This window comes from Centruroides vittatus, unplaced genomic scaffold (genome assembly GCF_030686945.1).
Source record: "Centruroides vittatus isolate TY-2023 unplaced genomic scaffold, ASM3068694v2 contig_202, whole genome shotgun sequence".
In the NCBI taxonomy this organism is placed as follows: Eukaryota; Metazoa; Arthropoda; class Arachnida; order Scorpiones; family Buthidae; genus Centruroides; species Centruroides vittatus.
In genome coordinates, this window is record NW_027121249.1 from 95174 (window position 1) to 115972 (window position 20799).

Genomic DNA, 20799 nt, shown 5'->3' on the forward strand with positions numbered 1-20799 from the left:
TATTTTCACTATAGTTTTTGCACTCTGCAGAGCATGCAAGCCACGCCACACAAATCAACTACTACTAACTACTACTAGTGTTCCCGTGTACTGTCATCTTGGAACTTAATTGCTTAATCTCGTCCCTAGACAGCCGCGCTTTTCACATTCTATAATCAATACTTTGAAATCGTGCCCCGTGCCCCATCCTCCGTACGTCCAGTAAAGAGCCAAAGTTGGTGACAAAGTAACAATTTTGCCATTCTGTAGGACATGCGGTACTTGCCATGTCCTCGTCCGGTCAGTTTGCCTGGCCAAATTTTTAACTTTTTAATGTATGTACGTGTTTGAAGTATGGACCATTCCGTCTTACTCTACAAGTAAACGTATACAAAATCTTATTGTAAAAATCATTTCTTTTCCAGAATGTATTGTACAAAAAGCAGTTAGAAATAAAATGTTTTTAATTCTGTTTTGTCTTGTCCAATGATAAAAAAAAAGGCAGACACTGGCTACGCTTCGATACGGGATGTACTCTAGTTTTACTGGCCATGCTTCAGTAAAACTAGAGGCACTGGAAACGCATACTGTGGATTCCGTAGAATTAGCATTGTTGACATGAGGGGCTTACTTTGCTTCTGGATTCTTGTTTGAAAGTGTCGATAGACACTAGACTTGCCAAGACTCCAGTGTTGCAAAAGTATTCATTCTAGTTGCACAAGAAGATCCTCCTGTTACATGCAATGAACCCAAAGCTGTTGATCGGTATTGCACCTAAGATGCAAGAACAATTCTTTAGCAAAACTTTTATTTATAGATACATACATCCGCAGGAACAGTTTAAGAATACATGTGCTACCGGTCACACACAGCCACATGCTTAACATGTATTTAAAATAAAAAAGAAAGACTTGACTACGAATCGAGCTTCGTCGAAAAATGGTTGTGTACATTGTGCATAATGTTTTGTTTGCGTATCAAATGCTTCACACGTAATGGTCCTCGCGATCGGCTCCCACTCCCTCACTGTCTTCCAGGTTACTAAAGTTCAGAAAATGAGAGGGCCTGTGAACCTCGTGATAAAATTCTTTTGGATTGGCCAACTGTAGTTCATACTTCATGTTGGGATCATGCCTGACGCCTGGAAAGTTACGTGTTATTACATTTATGTGCCAAAAATACTGGCAGATGTATAGAAAGAAACTTACCCATGAAGTTGTAATTCCAGGATCCCTGCGACGGAACCATGAAGAAGCCGAGGAAACGGTCCGACAGCAACATCTGTACCCTTTCGTAGTGGGAAGGCAAATAACCTTTGGGGTTGTTGCCTCTGTCGGTATTCTGTCGACCCCATTCGTATCCACTGGGTGTCAGTTTGTAGGCGGTCAGCGAACAGGAACCGGGTGTGAAACTGAAATTATTTAACGTATATTGTTATGTAACATATTTTAAGTTAAACCACCTTAAAGAAATAAATTTGTGTTTACCTGCAGGTGATGACGATTGTCTTTTCTCCGTCCCAAGATGGATTATCGGCCATTACTTTCGCATGTGTTGTCACATCCTGCGGCGAGAGCTGAGGAAGTTCGTTCGGTTGAGTGTGAACCCATCCAAGTGGTTCCATTTCTTGCAGATATTCGTGTTGGGGCAATATATTTGGCAAATGCACAGTCTGATGGGTACCCCACTGTGGTGGCATCACTATACACCTTATTTCCTTTACTTGTGGATTATCCGACGGACTGACTCCATACAGATAACCAGAAATCTATAGACAGCATTATGACGTTAGTTGCGTAATTACAATCTTTTGTAACTAACATTGATGCTGACATTCACTCACCTGCGTCCTCAAATCTGATATGATGATGAACTTTTTCAGGATATTCTTTGGGAGAATGTAAGTGTATCCAGTTTCTTTGATGTCATCCGAAGAGACGTAGATGTGATTGGTTCGCAGATGAAGATTGGTGGCAGATATGGCTCTTACTCTCCATTCGGTTTTCGACGAGAACGTCGATGTCTCGTAATTGCTGTAATATTTAAAATATTAGCAAGAATGATTTGCAATTATACACGTAGACATCATACATAAAAACTACTCACCTAGTGGTCGAAGTGATTATTTCGTCCCCGTGCTTATTAACGGTACGAGTGGTGGTGGCCGTCAGTTGGGACTGTTCTTTGGTCTGTTTTTCAATTTCTGCAATTTGCTGCCTCTGTGCAGATGGGGCGGAAATTTCCATACCCAAAATGATGTCACGGATTTCCGACTGCGTCAAAGATGCCACATTTACGCTAATTAAATGCAACAAATAAATTAGCCCTCTATTTTGATGCATTCGAAAGTTCTCGTTGTCTTAAAATCAAACTTACTTGTTCTTTTTTCCGTAATCGGCCAAAATCAGATCTTTCAATTGAACTTCTACTTTGATCCACTCTTCGTCTGTCAATGTGGGCCAAATGTGATGGGGTTCTGTAATGGTTGTCTTATCAGGCTTCAAGATGACTTTGGTCCTTTCGTTGTTGACATGAAGTGCTCTCAAAATCAATATGAGACGCGAAAATGCCTGTTTAAGTTGGAAGTGGTGAATAAATCAAACTATGGGACATGAATAAAAAACAAGCGACGGTAAAATTAACTTACAGTATATGACGAAATAGTCTTCAACCAATCATCATACAGATTGAATAGAACCATTTGAGGTTCAGTTGCTTTCAATATGAGATCGCCAAATTTTTCCACTTTCAGACAGGCTTGGAAGGGAAGTTGTAATTCACTACCCTTAATTACGATATTTGGAAAATCGAGCAAGTGTACCTAGAGACGAGACAATTCCTTAATAAAACATATTCTGCGGCAACAGAGCAAGTTATTCCTAGAAATAAGAGGAGTTCGAACCTCGAGAGGATCCAACATTCCCTTTCTGGTTACGATGATCTGTTTGGGCTGTTCTTCGACAGGTAGAGAACGAATCAGGGCAGCGACTTCTTCTGCGGTCTTCCATTTTGCCAACTAAATAAAACATAAAATGCGACATTGCATACAATAGTCCTTGGGACATTGGACGGAGAAAAGCTGTCTGTCCGGTCATGCTTTCAAATCATTCTCCTCTCTAATCGAAAAGAGAACACTGAAAGTCCGATGCACATCAGTGAAAAAATTACAGCTGATGACATCTGGTGTTGACAACTTGTTTCGTCATCTCTTCTGACCACAACGATGATTAATTGAGCCTATCGTCAATGCTCATCACTGTCTTAATTTAACCCTTTCCATGCGGGTGATCTACAGCAAATAATTGAGTGGAATTCGTCATGCGGCACATTTTTTGCAGTTTTTGGATAATTTTTAAAATCGTGATATTTCGCTTCAAAATCGCGCTATGTTTAATCTGTTTTTTGTGTTTGATTAAGAACATATCACAGTTTACGATTGTTTAATTTTTAGTTTAATAGAAATTTAAAATAATATTAAAATTTGAAGCTTACGAACAAAAGAAAAAATAATTAATTTACAGAAAATCACTAAACTTTGTACATTTCTTAGTTAGATACATCTGTCTTCTTTTAAATAAAAGAAACCGCAGCTCTCTAGCTAGAGCGGGGGAGAAGTTATTGCTATTATTTACACTATGTCTCTAATTACTTGGCAGGGAGCGGAGTCGATTGTTATCGTAAAGCCACACGTAAAAGTTTATCATCATTTTACCGAAATATTTATGGCCCATGGGTGGTCACAAAACACTTTTTGGCTTAAAGAAAGTCAATCGACCTACAGAAGAGCGAATCAGAGCTAAGATCGCTGGAAAATCGAATATAACGCAAAATAATCGAATTTTTTTTGATTAATTACGCCTAAAGGCGTATGCCGCATCACGAATTAACGGCAAGTCACGTGACATACGCCTAAAGGCGTATAACCGCATGGAAAGGGTTAACCTGCAATCAAGTGCACCTACTAGCTTTCTGCAGTATTTTTCATCAAATTGACTAACCTAGCCATGTTTCCATTATACCTTCATGCTACTTGCTATCTGTAAGACAGATAGCAAGTAGCAGTAAGCAGAACAATATCTTGTAAACTAAACAATGCATGTTGAAATTTTGCACCTGCAAAGACGACACATCGAGGAATGGAAATTACACGCAATGTAATTATGCAAGAAAAATTGGTAGGGAATTGCTATATCTTCACATTTTAACATTTAAATAAACCGCACACAACTGCCGGTTAAGCATAATGCACACGAAAATTAACAATTGGAATTGTGGCAAAAAAACTTACAGCTAGTGCTGACAAAAAAAATTTACCTGTCCCAGACGTTTTTGTCCCGCCCAAACCGAAGTGTGAATAATCTTCAAGAACAGCTGACCAGTACGTGGATTAAATATAAATATGGCACCATTAATGGGTTTGGTCGTCAAGTTACCTTCAAAAGTCTAGAACAATAAAATACATATTGAAGAAAGAAATTTTAAACAGAAAATACAAATTTAAAGAAAACGCAATACCTTATGAATTGTTACACGATACACATTAGTGTCATCCACAAACCAAATAATCTGATTGGAGAACAGCTCTCCGTAGTTCTGAGACGAAAGATAAGGCTCTGTAGGCTCTGAAGAATACAACTGAAGACCTTTTCTGATTCTCTCTCTCAACACATAAAGTGCAGGATTAGCCTTCATGATTTTTGCCATCGCTTGCTGGATTAACGGCTTACAACCGGGAAACCAATTACCGTACGCACTATCGAAAACGAGATTTTAATGTAAAAATTTGTTTCGTGTGGTAAAATTAAGAATTCTGGAACTTTACAAACCTGTGTAAATTGTAAGCCAGGTCAATCGCAATCAGTACACCGGTGGGAGACGGATATATACTCATGTTGTCGGTGGTGTAGTCAAGAAACTTTGCCCTCGCGTATCTTTCGATATCGTGAGAGTCGTAATCGCCCCAACGTAACTGAACGTCTATCCAGTATTTTTGGGTAGTCGTACCGTCCATCGTATCCCTGTAAACAATAAAAGTATTTTAGTGACCCAAAGATTAATGATCTTTAAAAAGAATAACAACAATGCAAAACTACAAACTTTGAATCTGCCAGAAGTGATGGTCTCGACACATTCCACTTGTATGCCGCAAACAGAAGAATGTCTGCACAAGAGCTGTTCATTTTGTATGACTTTCGAGGATGAATTGTTTCTTTCTGAACCGTTTCAATTTCCAACGCATCCAATTCTTGATCAAACACCTGCAAAAGATACATATTTATTATGCGGGGTCTGAATTTCAATATGGATTCGGTTATTTAAGTAAAAAGTTACCTGACACAAATCCATGACTATGCTTTCGTGAATTTTCTGCCACAGATGGGCACGGAAGATTTGGATCAGAGAAATTTTCAACGTTGGAATCTTTCCGTGCATGAATATGCCAGTCAGATCCAACTGTACTTGAAACCCGACATATACCTGTCGGAAAAAATGAAAAATTACAGGTAAACGAAAGCAAGATTTTATTTTTATGCACAAAATTTTAAACACTTACATTTGCCCTGTTAATGGTGGGAGACCACCACAATGTAAAACGTCGATTGGGAATTTGATTGAGACCCGATCGTTGGGCATTGGTCAATTTTTTGTACTTCATGGATTCTTCAAATCCACTAGCCTTCTCCCTGTCGTATAGAAAAATTTTTATATTTTTAAATATAACAGATCGTAGATTAATTACAGAACTTGTAAATATTGTATTGCTCGTATACATTCGAGCCAAACTACTTCAAGTTTTCCATACTCACCAGAAAAGACCTTCCCAAGTAGGAAAATATGTTCCTTTGAAAAGAGTATGTTCTAAAATTCCTTCTACGCCACCAAGAGCCTGTATCATGTCAGTCCGATAATTGTTTAGATTCCACAATTTACCGTCGTGTCTCTGATGAGTCCACCAGAATGGATTTTGCTTCAGAACCTTAGTTATAAAGAGCATTTATTGATGCAAATTCAAATACAAATTATCTTATAAATCAACTAAAAAATAAACTTACTTGGTATTGTTTAAAGTCGGTTCGTACTCTCCATCCTTTGTCGTATGCCAACGTGTGTCGGTCTTTCTGAAACAGTGTGTTGATACGTGGAATTCCGCGGTCCCAACTGTCTTCCAAATCTTCCAACGTGAGGCGTCTTTATAAAACAATAAAACTGTTTAATCTGTCGACTGCAAACAAAGATACAACCGAAAGAATTAATGCATGTTTTACCTGTTTTGTGCCAGTGCCTCTTGACGTTTTAACGCATACTCGGCCCAGACTCTCTGTGAATCGATGAACTCGCTTTCCCATGGTTGAATGTATCGATACAGGTTGGGAATGACCTGGTCTTCATCGTGGCTCATTCCTGACCGGAAGTGAGTGATTCCCACATCTGTCTGCTTCGACCACCTGTTCGTTTAGATTACATTAGTGTATTTTTTAAGACGGTAACACATAATCAATATGACAACACTAACCTTAAATCAGACTGCGGAATGAGAACATGACCCATGGACAGCATTCCTAATCCGCCCAACTCTTTCGGCGTGTAAAACACGACGGGCGGAAATCTGCTTGGCATTTTTGAATTCAGGCCAATCTTTATTCTGGTCTGGATTTTATTTTCACACTTCACCAATAAATCCAGAAGTTCTTGAGTGTTTACTACAGCCTCACGAAAATATGTCATCAAACCAATCAGAGCAGTGTTCCATTTGTTGACAATCTAAACATAAAAACAACAGTAATTTAGGACAAGATCCATATTCATTCAAATCCTCTAGAAAGTTTACCAACTTTTGTAAATGTCGTAGAGCCTGACGCCATCAGTATTTGGCGTACACGATTATGAAATCTTTGCATCGATTCATCGTCGACTCTCAGGAAACACTGTGCAGTCCTTTCTTTTGTTACCTAGGATTGGTTCGATTGGTTAAAAAAATTAAAAAAGTTTAAATTGAAAACAAAAACACTCAAAAATTTTGCACTAACTTCATTTTGAAGATTCCAGACTCCATCTTTGTGAGTGAATTCTTCGTGTGTCATTCGACATTTTGGCAAAATACGGCATTCGAATCCACTCATATTGAACAACAGATTCGGATTATCCTTGCTGTATACCGATACAAAACTGTTTTCCCACTGAATTGTAGTCACTGATCTGGGTAATCTATTTTTAATATCCCAGAAAACGGCTCTGCCCCTGAAAAGTTTCATCAACTCGTGTTAAAATTCCAACTCGTCACAATTGGGTTTGCAAATACAAATACTACTTACAAATTTACATCATGTTTCATCAGTCTCATGCGAGCGTCCCTCGGCCAGCACTTCTTATTGTTATATCCAACGATATTCTCATTGTTGGGATCGGGATGTTCAGTCAAGTATCTCTGAATTAAGTCACGAGCTTCTTCAGCTGTGAATCTATAATTGTTTTACCTTTTAGATTTAAGGAGAAAATCATTCTGAAAACAGATAACGATTTAAACTATTACCTGAAGAATATGTGGATCCTATCAATGTAACGTGAAAATAACCTAATCGGATGTGCTGTTTCCGTCACAATGTCTTGATACGTTAAGAAATCGTTTGGAATTTGCGGCGGTCCCGCCATTTCGCTCGCCCTTTGCAGACCCAACACCAAAAGATCCATCACGAGACCATAATACTGGACGATGAAAGATGCAAACTGTAATCCTCGGATGATGCCGTAAGAATTGGTGTGGTTCATATCCTGCGTAATAATCACATTAGTCGGAAATTACTAATAAACATAATTGTTAAGTAAGATATTTACCTTGTAATTGATCACAACATTGTTTTTAGCCGTCATGTAATCGGCTATGTTATGATCGACAATGAGACGGAGAAGTCTGTTTAGGAGCGTCAAGTCGATCTTCTCGTACATCTTCTCAAAACGAGATTCTAACATAACACTGCATTCACCTTCGCCAGTTTCCCATACATCTTGTAAATTATTTATACCTATTTTTTTTAAAAAAAACCAAAATATTTTAGAATTAAAAATTTGTATAATGTGGTCTGTATAAGTATATGCCGGTAGTGCTAAAATAGTTCTTGGGAATGGTTGAATGATGTGGCACATCAACCAAGTAAAAGAAAATTGCGGCACTCTGGGAGTTATTACCACACGATCTCGTTAATAAGTGGCAAAACAATCACTTGACACTACCAGTATATGTTATATATGCATGTATATGAAGATACACACCTTGACACCATTTATAAACTAGAAGAGGAGGAGGCTCCGAGTCTGCCGGTTTTATCCAAGGCGGAAACAAACGTCGCTTGTCGGCTTCGTACCACAAATACTGATCCAGGTAAGCATCTGTTATCTTTTCCAATGGCTCGACGTCGTACACCGGAATCAAATGGCTATACAAATCCATAAATTCTATTCCAACCTAATTAAAATTATAGCAAAATATTTGGCTTATATTTTATTTAACAGAATAAAATATTTCAGTGTAATTACCTCTTTAAATGCTCTCTGGGTTAGGAGATGACGTTTAATACGTGACAGAGCTTCGTGAGGATTGTCATATGCTTGCTCTATTAAACCTAATTCTTCTCGCTGAGACTGATTCAATCTACTCTTAACGCTGAAAGAACATCGAGATGTATGAGAGAACTATGACAGAAGCCAACTATAAACACAAAAATTATCGACAAGAATTACCTGTACGCTTCTTTTAACCTCTCTAATGCTAGAATGAGTAACTTTGTATCATGTTTATATGAAAGAGGAGGGAACGGAATAGGTGAGAACCTTCTACTTTCTAGCCAGTGGACCGTTGTCGTGTAAATGGCAACAGCTTCTTCGGCACTGATGTATGGCCCATCCTGTAAAATTACGTAAATAAATTAATTTTACATCATAACAATTTATTGGAATATAATTTGAAAATTAAATCTTCACCTTCAAATAGTTATGTTGTCTTTCTTGTTCGGCTTTCAAGTACAGACGTGTTAGCCTTCCGAGATTCTTTTTACAGACCGTCTTGTCCACCGTCGCACCTCGTCGGATACGTTCTCTATTGTAGTGTGCCGTGTTGGTCCACCAGTCTGCTTTCATCTTGACATACCTAAGGACCATACTTTCGATGGGGATTGGCAATCCTGGGACCTACATTCAAATAATAATTTTCTATTTTTATAATTTAAAACTTCAGAACATAATTTTATGGAAAACTGAAAGTGCAATGTCAGTGTCAATAAGGAAGGAAAGTGCAGTACCAGAGTCCTTCCTTACTGACACCAACATTGAATATAAACATGGCATTTCATTGTACAACACACCAATTACAAGAGAAAACACTATTTAGATATAACAAGTTCAGATAAAATTGACTTTGTTGCATTTTTGATATTTAAAAATTGTTTTCAAACACTCGAGCAAGCCACTCTGACAAACTCTTATCTTGTCGTACCACATAATGCTAATTGATAAATAAGGCAGAGAAAAGTAAAAGTAACTTAATTTCAATGTGCCTAATGAAGTAGCAATCGCATCATACTGACATAACTGGAGCATACACTATAATAAATTCATAAATCATACCTTCCACGGAATGTTGGCCTTCCAACAACGCCACGCTTCACTAAGATGCTGCAGTATTGTACGAGCTTTATTCTGCTTAATGCCTTCGGGCATCATGTCCACTATATCGTGCATAACCTAAGAAGAAAAATTCATTAAAATAATCTATCAACATTTCTTAAAATTAAATATATAAATTATATGACGTACCGAAGCCCTCAATTCCAAATCAAAATGACTCTCCACTCTCTGCTTCGTAACGGTTTTTGCAACACCTTTTGAGTGTCGTCCTTCAAACTGTCTTGACAATAGATTCCCAAGCCATCTTTCCAACAACGGAGTGACACCTCTCATAAAGAATAACCACACTCTCCAACCTGGAGCCCAAAATCCACATCCCGGACCTTTTCCGACGGGCCCCTGAAATGTATTTCGTTCTTTAAATAAATGCATTAATTAAATAAATTATAAATTTTCTAGACAACTCTTACGGTATTGAAACGGTAGTAGGCAAGATGCTTCAAATCCTTGCACATTCGAATCTGTCTCATCAATTTATATTTGTATCGATACATTCCAGTGAGTTGTCCAACATGCGCAAATATGTACTGTAGTCCATCGGCGAGCTGAAAGGCGTCGACGTTATTCAGGCGATATTGAACGTGACTGTCGACTACGAGTTTTGTCAGGCGTAAAATTTCTCGACACAAGTGGAATGCATTTCCGAAACGAGACTTCTTTCTTTCCTGAAAACAAAGGATCGAATTAGATATGAGAGTGTTGCATTACAGTTATGTATTTAAATATAAGCATGAAAATTCTGTAACAGTTAACAGAGTGAGTTCTGTTCGTACTTTGTGGAAACAGAATAGAGAAGAGAATGAATCTATTTTCTGTTTTTCTTCTGCAGTGTTCATACGTCAAATAATTAGAGGACATATGCACATTCTTGCAATACATCAGTTTGAAATATCAATTTCCATAATTAAAGGCTGGTTTCTACTCTGACGATAGCAGAGATGCTAGCCGTCGCTAGAGTTGACAAGAATCCTACTCACAATTTATAATCAAACTGTGGCTGGTGGCCAACCTGGCGCAGTGCCAATCATTATTTAACTTTCAATTTGTGTGAATAGACCCAAAGTGTGCATCTACAGCTCCACATCTAGCAGCAGAGCAGAGAATGGCAAACATAGAACTCTGAACTCCACGAATATGCACCGTAACTCACAAAACCATACCACCGTTGCCGTAAACCAACTCTAATAGCGAAAGAAGCGCGGATACAATGTGTCATTTTCTTTTCTGTTCCATTCTCTTTAATTTAGCAATTATTTACCAGTTTAAACCAAGAATTTAAACTAAGTTGCAATATTCTAAAGTAAACTAAAAAAAAAGTCAGAAAAATTACTTTTGTTGTGAGGGTCTTCACAGGTTTCAGGTTGAAATTATAATCAAGATGAAGATAATTCAAGTTCTTCCTGTGAATGAGCAGGTTCAGCATATTATAACCTTGTCTACACACTTGTAAACCAGCTTCCACCCAATCCAAAGTGGTGGTTTGAAAAAATTTTGTCGATTTGAAAGAACGGAATAAGTATCTAGAAATATTGAGAACGAGATTTAGTATAGTGTTAAAATTTATAATTTTTAAGCTGAAAATTCAATAAAGGATACCTTTTCTTTTGAGGTTTTGGAGGTCTGTGCTTCAGAGCATTTAAGACGTAATATTTCAATAGCTTCTGATAGGAAACTCTAACTTTTACGGGCATTCCCGGTGGACAGTGTTCACGATACCTGGCAGAAAATTATAATGAATTCAATTCTTAAATTAAAATTTCCTAAATAAGCTAAACCCTCAAAAATTACTGTTACAAATTACCAAGATTTAACGAGGGGGACGTCGATCGCTCTGCGAGTTCTTCCAGAGCGTAGGTTAAAAGGTCTCGGAGCCCAAAGAAGTGCTATGCCATTGGCCGTATTGTCCGTATAAAGAGGACAATCTTGGAGGAATGGCTGAACATTTTCTGGCAGTTCAAATTCTTCGTCGTCGTCTGGTAGTGGTTCCATTCCCTAGAATAGTACATCACAAGATTACTCTCGCAGATATACAAATTTATGCTTTAAGTAAGTTTAAAACCTCACCTTAACCGCATGCCTGTGAGAAATCGGATTTATGAGCGGATCAAAATAGAATGCGGGCAAGTCAGGATCTTCAGTCTTGATAAAGACAACGTTCGGAGTGTGATACCTATTTTAAGCGACACATTATTAAAAATATTCATAAACGACCTTAATATCTATATAATGTAGATGGCTTCAGCGGCCTTAAAGCATTCCTTCAGGCTATCTGCCAATACGCGACCACCTTTCTTAATCTCTCACACTTTTTGAGACAATCTATGCTATTTTATTACATAGAATGATGATTAAGTGTGAATTTAATCACTACCATAAATGCAAGTTTAATATTAAAGGAACATAAAGCTTACCACGACAGATGAACATAATGCGGCAGGTTGTTGTATAAATAAGGGAAGGCAATCCGATATTCCGTCCGCACCGGTTGACGGATGATTATTTTATTAATGTCGTTAAATTCGTTCCAGTCTTCATCCCTGAAATTAAATTTAAACTTTAACTATATATTTATAATAATCTTTTCACTAAACAATGACTTAACATACCCCGGATTCGCATCCTTAATCAACGGTTCGAACTTTGGACCGCCGGGGATGGCCATGTTGAGAGCTTTTGCAGTAAAGAATGACTTCAGATCAAAGAGATAGAAATAATTATCATCTACTAAGTCAGTTAATAACTGATTAGCCAGACGATACAGGGTGGCAAGCTGGGGCAGAGTAAGATTCCAATGACGATAGGTGGATCCATTTACGTGTCTAAATAAAGAATTTTGATTAAAATACAAGTTCAACGATGTAATTTTCAAAAACTTAATGAAATTTCAGACACATACTTTGTTTCAGTTAATGGCTTGTGATCGTAGAACCACTTTGTTACTTCCGCATCCTCTTCGGCATCCAGATCCATTTGGATGGCCTCCAAAGGCTCCACGTCCAAGACGTTATCGGCATAATCGAGCGGAGGTTCTTCGTCGTCAAATGGCGGAAATCTCATTCTCTTAAAATGTCGCCTGTCTCTTTTCTCTCTTCTCATCATTATCCACATGGAACTGGATTTACAATAAATCAATTTTATTATACTAATCACAATTAATTCTTCTCTAATTTTTGTTTTTATAAATAATATTTACATTTATGCTAAATTTCTAATTTAGATTGTCTTATTTTTATCTTATAGTCTAACAATATCCAATAACAAACATACTTTTGAATGCTAAAGAATTAATAAACTGTAAAATTTAGCCTTCAGAATCCAAATTAGATCTAGAAGGTAAAATCCAAAAGTTCCAGGACTGAGTCTGTACTGATGAGAATTAGTACACTTCTTTACTTAAACATGTGGCATGCTCTTTTAGTGTTAAAGCTGGTTCTCACTTACATACACAAGTTGAAGTGTCGTTCTCATTACTCACGAAATGCTGGTGAAGCATCTATTTAGTCGAGAAAGTCAAGATGATGACGTATCCATGCATGCAAAGGTCTGACGACTTAATGGAAACCAAGATGGACGACATCAATGTATATAACAATACTCAACTTTTTCTACTTGCTGTTGTGATAAAAATCAAGCTTGACACAGCTTGTCAATATGCCACTTTTCCACCGAGGTACAATCTTGTGGCTTTCCCACTTACCACTACAGATTCTGTTATAGCAAAAACCAGCCTTAACAGCATCAAATCTCGATTGTGTTCGTCTCGGACATATTTCAAACATAAAGAAAGAGTTTGGGATTCGGACAGCTGCCGAGAAAAATTCGGCACCTGCTAAGGCAGGTTCCGTCAAAATACCACACAAGAATGCATAGTTCTGATCTTGTACGGATGAAAAATACGATGTTGTCAAGTAAAAATCAAATTCAAAAATGTAAGTACTAATTAGACTTACCCCCATTGAGCAATATATATGGGTTCGATAACCCAAGGTATTTCATTGACAAAAGTTATGGCGCCTGTTATATGATATAACACTTTGACGTCTCTTATCTGTTCCCAAGGCATCGGCATATTTTCCAATAATTTTAATACGGCATGAGGCATATATTTCAATGCTCTGAAATATAAAATGTAAGAATAATTAATAAACAATAAGGCACAAAACAAACTAAAAAAGATGCACATCTTACCCCAAATAAACCCTTTTGTCGTGACGGTATTTTCTACTGCTCATGTCGCCGTGATCTCTTATAATTTTTCGGATGTGTTCCGGCGGCATTTCTTCTTTCTGGGCATCCACGAAACCGAACTTTCGCTTCTCGGCATATCTTTTGGATTGTAACTGTTGCCATTTGCGTGCTGAAATAATACAGTTTTAAGTAATTCGCCCCGAAAATATTAATTTAACCAATAAACTTATAAAAATGACATTAACGTATTTCATTTTATTTTAACTTTTCACGTGCCGATTGCAATCGGGGATATTTCCTTTCGGAACTGTCAGATCTTTGCCGCGAGAAGCTTTAATTTTCTTTATTTTATCAAAATAATTCATTTAAATTTTGGCAATGAACATCAGTTTATGGCTCAAAACCAGTCTGAAACCTATAATTTATTGTTGATGATATGAATTGTGGTATCCTTTTCCATTCCTCATTTGTGCTGGAACCCCAGATGCCAAATTTATGGATAGCCCCATACCTTAATGCACTAGTGCCTTGCAATGGCCTTCTACACGTCAATTATTTTAAATGACATGTCATAAATTTCTGTTCTGAAAACTACTTAAAAATATAGTCAACAGAAACATGACAAAGTTACCTTTTCAAACCTCGACACTAATCTTTAAAAAAAGCTGCATTTTTAAAGGTCAGTGTCGAGGTTTAGTTGTTATTTAAGTGCAGTCAGAGAAAAACATTACCTTTCTCTTGCAACTTCTCTTCCGTTAACAATTCCGAAGGCTGCTGCTGGGCCTGCACGCTCTGTTGTTGTTGCTGCTGCTGTTGTAATTGAATCTGAGCCTGAACCTGTGCCTGTACCTGAGCCTGGTGGGCCTGGGCCTGGGCGGCCAACTGTGCGGCCGCCACCGCCTGCTGTTGGGCCAACATGCCCATCATGTAGGGCTGACCCAACATAAATGGAGGTAAAGCCATGTTGAAGATGAAAAATACTAATTATCTGAAAAAAAAAACGTTTTTATTAGTTATTCAAATTAGCTTGATAAGTCTTATCGATGAAATTAGCTATAGAAAAACAATAGATTATATTGGATTAACAATGACCTCTTTCGGCAGGTTGTTTCAATTGAATTACACAGTCAAATCTCTGTAAACACACGAGGTCAAATTATGCATGTTGAATGTCATTATTAACATAAAATTTATAATAGAAGTGGTAAAATACATACATTTTGGCTTATATTTTATTTTCTATGAGAGATGAAATCAGTTCCGCACAACCACACAACTGCAAAGTGAGCCGAAGTCGCAGGTTAGAGTCCTGCTTCGGATCGATCTCTTCTTACAGAATATTTCAAATTAATAAATTTAACACAAGAATAAGACTGAAAATCATCTACCTTTAGCTCGTATTATGCAGCATCTATGCATTTAATTGGACAAAATGTGGCCCGATAATAAATTGGACTTGTTATTTGATTAATAAGCATTGCAATGGACATTTAAATTGTGTAAGGCAGATGTCACAAGATGATAATTTTTAAGAAAAACTGTAAACCCTCAAGTTAAATGGTATCAAGTAAACCAGAGTTAACATTAATGCCTATGTAAGTTGGCCAGGACCACAGAAAACTGACTACTTAACCGACGGTGTCAAGTTATACCTATGACGACTTATGCGGACTCGGCTGAGGTGGGTCCAAAAGTAGGTATACAGTCGTTATTATGGAAAAAAAACATACAGGGAGAAAATAGTAAGAAAAAACATTTTTATGTACAAATTAAATCACAAATAAGGAACACAAACTAATAAAATATAATAATAATGAACACAAAACATTTGTATTTCTCAGATTTGCAACCGTATACCTACTTTTGCATCCCTTTGTGTATACAATATCCTGCAGCTGCCAACCAAATTACCAATACATAGATGAAATCGGAAGAACCCTAAAAATCAGGCTAAAAGAACATTCACGTGCTATTAAATTTAATTACACTAATTCTGCAATTAGCGTTATTAAATTTATTGCAGTAGCCATACATCGTGACAGTGAAGGTTGCGAGATTTCACTCAATAATCTAAAAATACCAAGGAAAGGAAAAAATATTATAGAAAGGAAATTATTTGTACATTTGAAAATTACTAAAATAAAAACTTATAAAATGAACTTAAACAACGGTCTAACTATTAGCGACATCTGGATACCACACCTTCTTAACAGATAGCATCCACAAGCGGTTCCATCCCGCACCCACCTCCCTCAGATGGTCCCCAACTGGTGAAGTTATTCTGCCTTCCCATATAGTGCGCGTTTACTTCTGAGCTAGTAGTGCTACTTCTGAACACCGGAAGGGACGTCGTTAGCACGTGTATGCGCGCTTGCTTGTCCAGTTCGAAAGTAAACGCAAAATATGGCGGTTTCCTGCATCAATAATATTATCAAAGCTGCTATTTTAAATGTTAAGTTACAGATAGAATTGCTTGATTTTAAATCAGACGAGGATGATTTTTTTATGTATATAACTGTATAAAAATTAAAAGAAAGATCCATAAAATAGATAGAAACTTTTGTTGAAGAGATGGTACCGCTTTATAATCCAACCGATTTTAAACGGCATTTTAGACTTACAACAGAATCTTTTGAGAGTCTCCTTTAAAAAATAAGCCCAATTTTAGACAAAAAATTTCCGCACCCGGAAGACGACTCGTGTCTCCTCAAAAGCAGCTTTTACGCTGCCTACGGACATTGGCAAATCGAGAATCATTCGGGTTGGTTTATATGAAGTAATATATGAAATCAAATGCAGTATATAAGAAAATAGCAAATTATACATATAATACATATTTAATGCAATTGTTTTACCCAGTGAATGGATGCGACGTTGCTCTTTTACGGCGTAACTAAACTTAAAATCGACAAGTAATTGATATTAAATACAAAACATATTCTTTTTCTTTCTTTCTTTTCTCTAGGGGTATCGGTGATCATTTTAATACGTCTAGACAGACTGCGCGGAATATTTTAAATAAGGTTGTTAATTTTCTCTTAGCGTTAAATGAAAATGAAAAATAATCTCTTGGCCGTCACAGCAGGATGCTGCAAAAACAATGGATTGTCTTTTTTATACCCAATCTGGTTTCCCTGGAATTACAGGCTATATTGATGAAAAGCATATGGCTATTAAGACATCGAGCGAAGAAGCGGTAACTTATTTCAACGGAAATAAGTATAAGTTTAATTTGTAATGACAAAATGGTATTTTTAGTCTGCTACGTAGGTGACACTGAGTCAGTGCATGATGCCCGTGTTTTCCGACAATCGGCATTGCATCAGAGTAAACATGACAGATTTTCGGCTACGGCCATATATCTTGGGTGATAGTACCTACCTGAATGTTTGCTAAAGCCATATCGAGATAATGGGAATCTCAACAGCGTACAAATATTATATAATAATAAACTATCAAAATGTAGAAATGAAATTGAGTGTTAATTTGCACATCTTGAAAGGTTCAGACTGCTAACAATTTGAGACATGTCAAACGATTGTGAAAACAATTATTGGGGCATGCATTCTACACAATATTTGTATACAAACTATGATGCGTTAGAAGTAGATTATTTCGACGAACAAGGAAGGAAGTGAAGAAACTACAACAAAGTGTGATGGCATTGCAAATGCAATGTTTGTTAGATCTTAAAAATTTCAGAACATTTGGTCAGTAAACACTCATCTCGATATTTTACCGACGAAACAAATTCAAAATATTTCTCTCAATATCTCAATTGATACATTTATTTGAACAAAAGTACAAATACTCATACTGTATTCGTATAAAAGATTCTTTGTATGATTTTGTTCAATTATTATTACATGTACTGTACATGTATATCGTAAATAATAGTATATCATCGCTATTTAATCAAACTGTAAAATTTCATTGCGTAATTTATAATATTCTTTTTATTTACGTTTTAATGTACTGTATTTACTACAATGAAAACAGTAGTAGTATTTATTTTTGAAATTCCTAAAATGCAAATTGAAATACAAGAATTTTTATTCAAATGAAATTCCATTCCATTTTCATTTCTTTATAAAAGAAAGTCATTTTTTCATGGGAGCAGCCATATTGAATTAGCGCAAAGCTGGACACCGAACCAGCTAGCACTCCAAGCTTACTAATTCCGTTAAAAATGATGCCATGCTACTCTAGAGTAAACGCCAATCGGTGTGGCGCTCGGACAAAAGTATACAGGTTGAGCATGCTGACGGTAAACTTAGCTCGGAAGCAAACGCACCCGTAGATGCAACAGTAAACTTAAGGGTGATCCGAACTCAGTCCACCTCTACCTTATGTAACATTAAATACTTAGCTTACTCTTTTGGTATTTTAAACATCCCCCACCTCGTATCTTCTACCCATCTACAGCTAACAACAATCTATACCATTTTGTAATGTCTTAAACTTTATTTACTTTATAGCTGTTTTATTAATCTCCTCTATTTTACCTAATACAGTAAGACCCCGCTTAACGCTGTTTCGTTTAGCGCTCTGTCATCTAGGAACGCATCCCCCGCGTTAAGCGGGGTCTTACTGTACAGTACATTAACCCTTGTAAATGGATTCTATCCAGTCAATTACCCAATATTTTCTTTAGTGTTGTTGTCAACTTGTAACCAACAATCAACCATTTAAGTTATAAAAAATTTTTTAATATATTAAATGTATTATTATGTATCATGTAATCCTTGTCTAGCTTCCTTTTGTAAAAAATCCCCCACAGAGACACTCAAGAATAGGAACTGGAAATGCAAGGACCTTAAGGAAGGCTGAAAAATTTGAAGAATGAAATGAAAAGACTCTGAAGAATTAGTGAGTGACAATATTAAGCTTTACTTTTCAGGTGGAAGGAAAGCAATGAATGGAATGGAAGACTGAAAAGTGAATTTGAATCCCAGGTAATTACAGTTGATTACATAAACGACAGAATCATAATGGTCAGAATTCAAGCAGAACCAAAAGATCTGGTACTTGTTCAGGTATATTCCCTTACTCATTCAGATGAAGAGGTAGGGGGATATACAAACAGGTGGAAGAAATTACGGAAACAGAAGAAAGAAATGCCTGTCTATTGTTACCAGGAGATTGAAATGCTGTGATGGGAAACACGAGAGGAAAATATCATAGGAAGGCATGGATTGGGAAGCAGGAACAAGAGAGGAGAAAGGTTGATTGAATTCTGTAATGAACATAGTATGATGATTACAAATACGTGGAGTAGTAAGGTGAGAAATGAGGAAGTCCTAAGGAGAAGGAGAATTAAAATGGCAGATGACAAAAGAGAGTAGTTACAAGGAGCTAAAAACAAGAGCGCAGGATAGAGTAGCACAGAAAAAGTGGTGGTGCTCACCGGACATGTTATAACTAGCAGATAACTAAAGATCATCCAGACACACAAAACCCAAATAGGGTACAAGACAGTCAGAACCTTATCAGAACCATGTAAGTCCATAGCTTGGTCATACAGTGTGGTGTTTCTCAACCAATGGTCTGCGGACTACAAGAAATGCAAGACTAGAAGTAACGTCAAAATACCCAAACACCGCAAGGGTCCACGGTCCTTTGTGGTGTGGGGTTTTTGGGGTCCGCAACACAAGAAACATTGAGAAGCACCGGTCTGGGGGTCTAAAATTGAGGAAGAGTCCCTCATTCAGGACTGCAGTTTTACCCTCATTAGCATATATTATGCATTCTTGTATGATCTTACCTTAATCGTCAATCATAATAAACAATGAATAATGAAATTTCGAGGCTGTAAAATACATAAAATCAGCTTATTATGCAAGGGAAATTTAAATTTTTATACTTAAACAGTCATAAACCACGCTTTCAACTTACTGCCTTTGTACAATGCCGGGCACGTTATAATGTTAAATTAAATTATTTTAGCCTTTACGTTAAATTTAACGTCATAAACGAATAAAATAAACATTTATAATAAAGTGTCATTCGAATTCTAACCTTTTTTACGAAGATTTATTCACTTTTATCGCATTGTATTCGTCGACGACACAAAACGAGAAAACAAATATGGCCGACGTCAGTTGTATAAACTAACACTACGTTTTGTTGTCGTTGCGGTAGATCATGAAAAATAAAATATAATAAATACGTTGCGTAAATAGATAATTACTAAATTTCTAAATTAAAAATAATTTATTTCGAATTTTAAACTTAAAAGTATATCTCTTTGTCGAATTTATTTTGTAAAAAACTTTATTCGAATTTTTTTTCTGATGTCTATGGATCGCTTCTTTTTGAACGATAAAAATTCATAGACATAAATTAAAAATAATTTTTGTTTATTTTAAAAAATGATAAACTTCAGTTCGGTTTATTTTTATTAATAGCCTTAGTAATTCTAATTCTTTTTATTAATAGAAGAAAATAAATAAGTTATTTAATTATCTACTCCTCTGTCATTCGCCGAGGCGGTTAAAGCAGGAGTGCCGCTATGGGGGATCCGGGATCGAATCCGAGCGGCCGACACCGGAAATTTTTCGGGGTGTGATTCGTCACGGATACGTCTGGCCCATCCCTCGCCGATTTTAGGTTTACTCGGTATAATTAAAAGCCACTCTCTCAGTGTCCAAATGTTAGCGAAAGCAATCTCGTTTATGTAAAAAAAAAATATATGTCATAAAAACGTAAATTTCATTAGGTTTACGGAATAAAGAAACGCGACCCGCGCGATCTGCCAGCAAATATTAATATATTTACGAGGATATACCCGATCATTACGTCAATCTAATAGGCAATGTTTGCAACGTTTCACGCGACACAAGGGGCGGAGTGCTTTACAAGTTCGTTTTGTTCGTATTTAGAAGCAATGCTTTAAACAACAACCACCGATCGCTTTTTAATAAAATAATTGATTTGAAATAAATGTTGCACAAA

General features: G+C 36.7%; 1 protein-coding gene across 1 annotated transcript; it reads right to left on the reverse strand.

Annotated features, from left to right (window-relative positions):
* Positions 1 to 770: 770 nt before the first annotated feature.
* Positions 771 to 19983, reverse strand: Prp8 (pre-mRNA processing factor 8). Its single transcript, XM_067264971.1, has 41 exons — positions 19864 to 19983; positions 14577 to 14833; positions 13846 to 14014; positions 13608 to 13772; positions 12554 to 12769; positions 12264 to 12476; positions 12069 to 12194; positions 11722 to 11827; positions 11459 to 11649; positions 11254 to 11373; positions 10988 to 11177; positions 10068 to 10322; positions 9787 to 9996; positions 9598 to 9714; positions 8956 to 9162; positions 8716 to 8879; positions 8512 to 8638; positions 8248 to 8440; positions 7813 to 8000; positions 7511 to 7749; positions 7293 to 7439; positions 7008 to 7218; positions 6813 to 6929; positions 6494 to 6741; positions 6246 to 6425; positions 6033 to 6168; positions 5787 to 5956; positions 5534 to 5663; positions 5311 to 5457; positions 5077 to 5237; positions 4806 to 4997; positions 4495 to 4732; positions 4294 to 4422; positions 2882 to 2995; positions 2627 to 2800; positions 2356 to 2549; positions 2086 to 2277; positions 1823 to 2012; positions 1467 to 1747; positions 1188 to 1390; positions 771 to 1120 (listed from the first exon to the last, which is right to left on the reverse strand). The coding sequence occupies exons 2-41, from the start codon at positions 14806 to 14808 to the stop codon at positions 966 to 968; spliced, it is 7137 nt and encodes a 2378-aa protein (XP_067121072.1). The 5' UTR covers positions 14809 to 14833; positions 19864 to 19983; the 3' UTR covers positions 771 to 965.
* Between the last annotated feature and the right edge of the window lie 816 nt (positions 19984 to 20799).